We start from the raw sequence: 8184 nt of genomic DNA on the forward strand, positions 1-8184 counted from the left end.
TGCGTTTGATGTCTGAGAGGTTCAATGACCCTCCAGACATATGATAATCCCATATTTATTTGATATGTTTCTATGTACGACGTATATCCATGAAGAACCTTAACAGAAAACCTTGAGCACTCGCTGGCAAATTCTCTTGAAGTTATATTACAATTTTACGAGAATCCTTTCTGGTTTTTCTCATTTGTATTATATAGTGTTAAATTTTCGGACACGATCCTGAAGTTTTCTTCTTGGATTTTGTATTGAAAAACAAAAAAAATTCAACGGAGAAATTTAGAAAGTTTATGTTCGTCTTTCTGGAGAAACAAACACAAGGGAATGAGTGAGATAAGAAAATCCAAATCCATTGATTTCTTTCTTTCAACAGGTTTAAGTAGAATTCTAATGCCGAACGACCAAATTTTATTAAATTTTCATTGAACCGTTTTTTGCCAATTCTATTGAAAAACTCCGCAACTCTAGTGCGCGTTTTTTAATTAGGCATGTTCGATAGAAAATATTTTATAAAGAAAATTAATAAAATGTGATTTTTGATTTTTCTTTATAAATTATTCTATTGAGACTTTTCATGCAGAAATTCTTCGTGTCAAATTTTTCAAATTCTTTGGTTTGATTTGTTTATTGAGAAGAGAAAAAACTGCATGTTTTCTATGAATAAAACGTGGAATTTTTCAATAGAAATCCAATAGAATTTTCCAGCGAATTCGCTCGGGGTTTCTGTGAAATTTTTTGGGACGTGTTGTAATAAAAAATAATAAAAATACAGCAGGAAAAGAAGAGAATTTATGCCCAAAATTTTCTATAGAAAAAAATCCGACGTAATAAGCCCTATGAGAAAATACAAATCCATTAATTATCCTTCTATCGAATAACTGATCGAAAATCGCGTGAAACTGCAGCGAAATAATAAAGAAACTAATAGAATTCCCAAAGCGATATCAATAGAATTGCGGTAGAAATCCAGTTGAATTCCCAAGCAAAAGTGGCAGGTTTTTCCATTGAGTTTTTTAGAATGTCTAAATTTGTGTCAAATCGTCTAGGACATGAATGAACATCATTCGTTCATTCATCAGCTAATTAACTAGTTCCCAAGAATTATAAATATGCTGAATCTTTCTCGCATAATTTATAATTTCTTCAGTCACTGGAAGAGAAATTTAAAATCCAAATATGTGCATAGCCGTGCAGCATAATACATTCATCGTAAGACGCACTGATGTTGGTTGTATGTACACTCGTGTGTTCAGCCGGTTGCCATGCGATAACTCCCGGCAGCAGCAAGAGTGGGATGTTGTAGTAGACACTTGTCCCGGTACATTTTCGAATCGTCGAACTCACTCTCTCGAGACAATTTCAACGCAACGGAACAGTTGTATTAGTGTTTCTCAAGTTGTGGCTGCGCGCGTTACCGATAACTAGTGCAGTTTATTTTAAAATACATTTCGGGATAACCTTGTGTTACTTGCGAATCTGCTCACCCGATCTTCTCTATTTTTTTATTTTCGTATTTATAAATATCGCGAGTGAAACATGAAAACATTGAAATAGATACAGGGTGTGGATTTGATTGGTGATTGGCTCTTATTCAGCGTGAAAATATTCATTGCCAATTGATGCGAGAATCAATAAAACGCCTGACTCTACATGATAGGATCGATAAAACTCGTCACCCTGGCGCGATTTTGTCATAATCAGTCGAGATATTCTCTGATGATATCGGTAATTCAGAAATGAAGTGAATTGGAATGAAGGCATTTTGATATTTTTGTTGAATGAAGATTTAGTTTGGAGATGAGAGTATCGAGAGAAAATCTTCTGAAAATTATCTCTTCCCCGAATTTTTATCAGAAATAGTAAATAGCCGATAAGTTCAGTAAACATAACAATTTTTCGGTCCAAACTTCAATGTTTTTGGGAATTTTCGGCCTTAAATTCCGGTATTTTCGCTGGTTTTACTGCATTTTTTACTGCAATTAGGTAATACGCTGCACGGTACTAAAATTCATGGGTAGTTTTCAACAGATGTGCGGCATCGGAATGTCAGAAGATCATTTTTGTAGGGAATCCAATTCTGGAAAAAATGTTCACAAATAAATGTTCACAAGAAATTCACAATTCATGAAAGTGAGGGAATTTTCAAGTTTTTTAATACTCCGTTGGTCATGCTGAACACTGAGAAAAACAAAGTTTTTTTAGATGTACGTCTTTACTCATATCAAGAAACTCGTGACTTGAAAATTTTCAAGAGAAAAATATCTTGCACTAAGGAATAAACAACTTTCGTCAAGAAACTTTGTACTTGTCCTCAAAACGAGGACAATTTCTTGATGATAAGAAAGCGATTTCTCATACCAAGTAAAATTTAATTAATTCATTCAATAGTTTTTTAGCCTCAATTTTAAAATATTTTAATGCATAAACCACTTGAATTGATTTGAGAACTCGTTTTCTTGATATGAACCAATTGCCCTCATCGTTTGGACAAGTATAAAATTTCTTGGCGTAAGATTTTTTTTTCTTAGTGCGAGATATTATGCGCTTGGTAATTATGAAGCCGCGAATTTCCTGATGCAAATAAAGGTGTTCTTCTCAAAAAACTTTTGTCTCCTCAGTGTATAATAAAAAAATTGTATGACAGTCCATTGAAAAAATATGAAATATGGAATTAAATATGAAAAAATATGAATAGTATTGAAATTCCGTGACAAGTTCGATTAAATGTGATCATTTATTATTCAGTTCTGTTCAAAGTCGAGTAGTTTTTAGAGAAATACAGTCAGTTCGTGGCGCTCCGCTGTTCAGCGGAGCAACTGCATGGGGCGACCCACGGAGTTTCAACATGAAAATTACAGTATATCATTATAGAATTTCAATCCGAATTCTCATTAACGAGCCTTTCACGCACTTTGAAATAAGACGACATTTTTGTAAGCTATCAAAACGACGAAATTCTAAAAATTGTTGAAAGCCCGGCCAACGGAGTGTTCAAGATGGAATTATCTCACGAATGAAAGATTTTACGAGGAACTGGCAGAAAACCTGTTTTAAAGGACATTCAATTTTCATTTGAAAAAATGTCTGTTGACATTTCCTCCTAGAACCACTCACTGCGATGATGTTCAATAAATAAAATATGATAAATACTATTTTGGTGAGAATAAATTTTAGGAAAAAATTTTTAATTACTTATTTTCGCAAGGAATAAAATTTTCAGCAAAAATAGTCTTTCGACATTTTCTCTGAAAATCAACAATTACCGAGATAATTTCACAATCAAAGAGAACAGATTTTCAGCCATATGAAAAATCAAGTTCTTAGCAGAAAACGTTGAAAAACTCCGTAAAATTTTCAACAAAAATGTCCTCGAATATTTTCCGTTAACTCATCACCCAGATAATTCCATATGCAACAGAATATCAGGCATGAACTCTTTCCATTCTATTCTATTTATGTTTAGCCCCTCCACTGAGAAATTGCCCCTCACCATCCATAATATTTACCAACCTATGTTGTTCATCCCCAAGTTCAGGTTCACTGTGATCGCTATTAATTAAAACTTGAGTAACAAACAGTCGTGATGAGGAATAAACAAAGCGATTTCCATGCTAACTCTTTAATCTATAAACTGGTGGTCCAATAATAACGACGCGATAACCCCTAGAGTCTTGACCCCAACTGTTGCAATTAGTCGTAATAGTTATGATGGATGGAAGCATGCTAATTAAATTTCCATTGAAACACTGACCGTGTTATTGAGGGTCACTGGTACACAGTCCAACAATTGCCGAAAATGGGGTCATGATTTATAGCTTTTAAATCACACAAAATAAGTTCAAAAATTGCTCACAACTCATCTCCTTGAATTTCAGCCAATATAAATTCAATGAATTTCAATAAAAAGTCAAAACCTTGGATTGCAATTCATGAGAATGCAAGTATATTTTCCATCCATCAATAATTTCCTCAAGGACGTAAATAAAAAGACCATTGAACCGTGTGCACTCGCATCGTCTATCTGTAGTCTAGGCGAATAGATAATCTTATGTAATAGATTGTATACGATGAGGTAGTTCACCTCGTGGTGTGTGCTTGCGTGCTAACGTGTTGTAGCCACTTCATAAAATTCAATACGTTATGTCTTTTAGTTTAGTCACGAGAGAATGGAGACTAACCGCTTGAAGAGAGACGATAATACTGGGGTTTCGAACAACCACAATGATGATTGGATCTGATTGTCGTCAATTGTTGAAATAAACGTTTGGACGAAAGTGATTTAGTTCTTGAGTACTGAAGGACATTGAGAATGTCATGGGTATCCCATCGATTATTGAAAAAAATTTCGGTCCCTTATACACTGAGAAAAAAAATTATTTTTGCCAAATATTCATCTGTTTGAGAGAAGCATTAATTTTTTTTAATATTACATTTCTCCGGTCGAGTCATTCCCAGGCAATCCTCATTAGGTTTCAAATAATGACAATTATTGTGCTCTAAAAGTTGATTGTGTTAGATAAGACGAACTCCCTCAATTGTTATCAACATTAAAAAATGAATCAAAATTTTTCTCTCTAGAAAATGAGAAATTTAGGAAAAATGAATATTCATTGGCGGAGTTCATCCAAGGTTATGTGCAACAGTCATCTTCTAGGCCAACATGATTGTCATAATTGAAACATAATCTGGCTCACCTGGGAATGACTCGGTTGGAGAAATACGATTTAAAAAAACTAAATTCTTCTCTCAAGTAAATGAGTATTTGGCAAAAATAATTTTTTTCTCAGTGAAGTTGTTGTTTATTGAATTGTCATAAATTGTCATGGTGCATCGGATGCATTTCGTAGAATGGAAACTAAATTTTTGGGATATTTTTGAGAATCCGTTTTGTGAGATCCCCGTGACATTCTGAGATAATTATTCTAGTGGAGTTCTACAGACTTGATCGAACACTCAATGTGTGCAAGATAGAACGAGTTATCGCACACACTCAGTTGCTTATCTAATTGTGGTCCTTGATCGTATGACACTTGAGAATTTGACATCAATCTTTCGCAATTACACGCTCACCTTGCGTGACTGATATTATGAAGATGCATTTGCACGTTCATGCCATCGAGGTTTGTTCAAGATTAACTTATTTTTGTTTTTTTTTATCTTGATGAATGGGGATAATCGTTTGATAATATTTAGGGGTCGATATGTTTATCTCCATTCGTGGAGCGAGAATGAATTCAGATGTGGAGTAGTACACCATTACATTTTTGTTGACTGTGTTTATCTCGGCGACGAATGATTTTAAAAGAAGTGTCAAGAGAACTTTTTTGTCGTGAATGAGATATTTCTAGAAACAAGATTTCTAAATTTATCCCCTTAATCATGAACGAGGAGAAAAAATTGTAAAATTATCCTCTAATCAATTTGGCATCGAATTCAAAATTTAAATTTTGTATTCAAATTATTACTGTTGTAATCATTTTATTTCTCTTGTTTTCTCTGCTTTAATTTATTTTTAATGAAATTTGTTGCAGTTCTTGGAAGAACTTCCAACAAATTTCCTTTGCCCGAGGGCCTTCAGCCTATTTATATTTCATTCCTAAAAAAGTTTCATAAATTTTACATAAAAAGGTTCCTAGACATGTTCTTTAAACGTAATAATTAATCAACAAGGATAAAATTCAAGTTCGGGTAAATTTAAAATCGATAATTTTTGTTACACATAAATTTTCTAAAATGAGGAGTTTCAGGAGGAAATGTCAAGCGTTTTTTTTTTCGTAGTCCACGAAATTTTCTACGAAAAGTTTACTTCAATATTTTTCCCTGAAGTGACTCACAATCAAGATAAAGTTAAGAGCAAGATAAATAAAACGTCATGAGGTCAATTTGAATGCTCAAATTGATATTTATTTATCTCGATCACACATGTTTTTACCAGAAAATTAAGGAGATAATTTCGTGGTTATTTAATGAGATGGAGATTCCAAATCAAAAGTGAAGCGATAAAACGGTTTATGTCGATTTAGCCTCTAGCTGGATTCTTAAGGATAATCTCCGCATCTAAGAGAGATAGTGAAATTTTCGCCAAAAAATTTTTTGTACCTCTCATTTTGTTTTACAAAAAAGGTTCTGAGAAAAAATCCTTTATCTCTCTTAAATTTCGAGATATTCATTGAAAACCAGCTACTGGACGAAAGTGACTTACACCATTCTACCAATTCACTACTGAAATCAAAATAGGAATTGAATTTATTAATCATGCAATCATTTCAAGAAAGGAATTTCAGGAGACATTTTTTCTAAAATGATTAATTTTCTGCAATGATTTGACATTTCACTTCTAAATCGACTTACAATGATTCGAATTTTGTCTTCCCCTGGGAAATTCTGGTATGTTCTAGAAAGTTGTGGAACGGTAAAGATCAGTGTAGAATGGCCAAGGAAATCCGGTACACATCGGGAAGCCTTTTGAATTGGGTTGTTACATGACATTTTTCAGAACAAAATGATGAAATATCAAAATGGAATGAAAGATATCAGATACATACGTATTTTTTCATTTCGAAAAATCATGAAAAACCGAGAAATTATAGCCAATTGAAGAAGCGTCATCATTATTTTATTATACGCAGAGAAAAACAAGTTTTAGTCCTCAGGGATCGATGTGTTCATAATTTTTAGATATCCCTAGTTCCTAGATCCCTAGTTTCATAAATCTATTTTTCTATTTTTCTATTATCCCATTTTTCAAGAATTCTTGACATTCTTGAATTATCTTGAACATTAGGAATGCAATTACTGATATCAAGAGACAAAATTCCTAAGATTTAGGATTTCTCCTTTGATTTTTACGATTGTGTCACTGATAATGGATGACAAAATTAGTAGACTTTAATATTGGTTACACGTTGAATTAGATCTCTGCTAAATAATTTTTTTTTCTCTGAGTAATGCTGACGTTCCCATCCGTCTATGATTCAGTAGTTATTTATTATTTATCGAAATGAAAAAAATACGTGTCCAATATTTCTCTAAAAATTTAATGAAAATACTTAATTGTTTACCGTAGTTAAATTCCTCTGGAATGTTCAAAACGCCACGCACTAAACAATTTTTCAGAAAAATCTAGCTAATTTTCTTGGAAACTCATTAGTTTTTTCTCGATTCTATTGAAAAATGGTGCAGAAACGATCAATCGAAGATATGTATAGAGAAAATCAATTTTATAGAGAAAAAAGACTGAAAAAAAATTTGGAAAATTTATGTTGAGAAAATTCTTATAAGAAATGTCGCAATAGAAATATTTGTATAGTAAGATCGAATCCTACGGATTGTTTCAACGAAATCGTTTCCATTGCATATTTTTTGAAATTTTCCAATAAAATCATCAAAAAACTACAAGAATTTCCAATAGAACTTCACTTATTTCCTAGTTATTGACCTCTGCGGTCAAGATGATGAATTCAGAGGAATATTTTATCTATTTCTTCAAATAAACTAAATCAAACTAAAAAAAGTTGAAGAGCTTATTATGTACAGAAACTCTGAGAATCACAAAAATAATTATGAGACCAATAACTACGAAATAATCTAAAAATTTGGTCGACGACGTCTCCACAACAATAGAACTTCAGTAGAATATTCTCCAATATTCGAAATCAGTTGGTTTTTCGATGAAATTTTTTTATTGCGTGGCTTTAAAAACTCGCGGAAACGCACGAAACAATTTAATAGAAAAACCTAGCGAATTCGTTAGAAAATTCTATTGAGTTTCTGTTGAAATTTCTATCAGTTTTTGGCCGATTCTATCGAAATGTTCAATCGAAAAAGTCAATAGAATTCGATTTTTCTATTTCTCTTCAGATATTTCCTATGGAATTTCCTCGGTTCAAACTTTCTAAGTTTTTTGTTTGATTTTCTTGACGAGTAGAAAACAAAAAAGAATGAAAAACAATTGGCAAATTTCAGCCCAAGAAATTCTACAGAAAATATTTCACTAGAATAAGTTATATGTCCTGAAAAATTGAATTCTATTGACTTTTTCGATTGAAAACTTTCTATCGAACATTTTAATAGAAATTTCCACTGGAATTTTCTAACGAATTGACGTTTTTCTATTAAATTTTTTCATCCGCGTCGTGAGTCCACCAAAACCTCTCAATTAATGAAAATTTTCCTTCTTTCTTCCAG

At 32.5% G+C, this 8184-nt stretch overlaps 1 protein-coding gene across 2 annotated transcripts in view; it reads left to right on the forward strand.

Moving 5' to 3' along the window:
- The window catches only part of LOC107035487 (glycogen-binding subunit 76A), a 31121-nt gene that overhangs the window by 18238 nt on the left and 4699 nt on the right, over window positions 1–8184 (forward strand). The window contains exons 1-2 of one of the 2 annotated variants that reach the window (XM_015252910.1): window positions 1542–1558; window positions 4924–5117. The exons of the other annotated variant lie outside the window; for it this stretch is intronic. Coding sequence (XP_015108396.1) covers window positions 5085–5117 — 33 coding nt within the window. The 5' untranslated portion in view covers window positions 1542–1558; window positions 4924–5084. Of the gene's footprint in view, window positions 1–1541; window positions 1559–4923; window positions 5118–8184 lie in introns of those variants that run through there. 2 annotated transcript variants of the gene reach the window in all.

This window comes from Diachasma alloeum, unplaced genomic scaffold (assembly GCF_001412515.2).
Source record: "Diachasma alloeum isolate Michigan unplaced genomic scaffold, Dall2.0 Dall_scaffold_00198, whole genome shotgun sequence".
NCBI classification, from domain to species: domain Eukaryota; kingdom Metazoa; phylum Arthropoda; class Insecta; order Hymenoptera; family Braconidae; genus Diachasma; species Diachasma alloeum.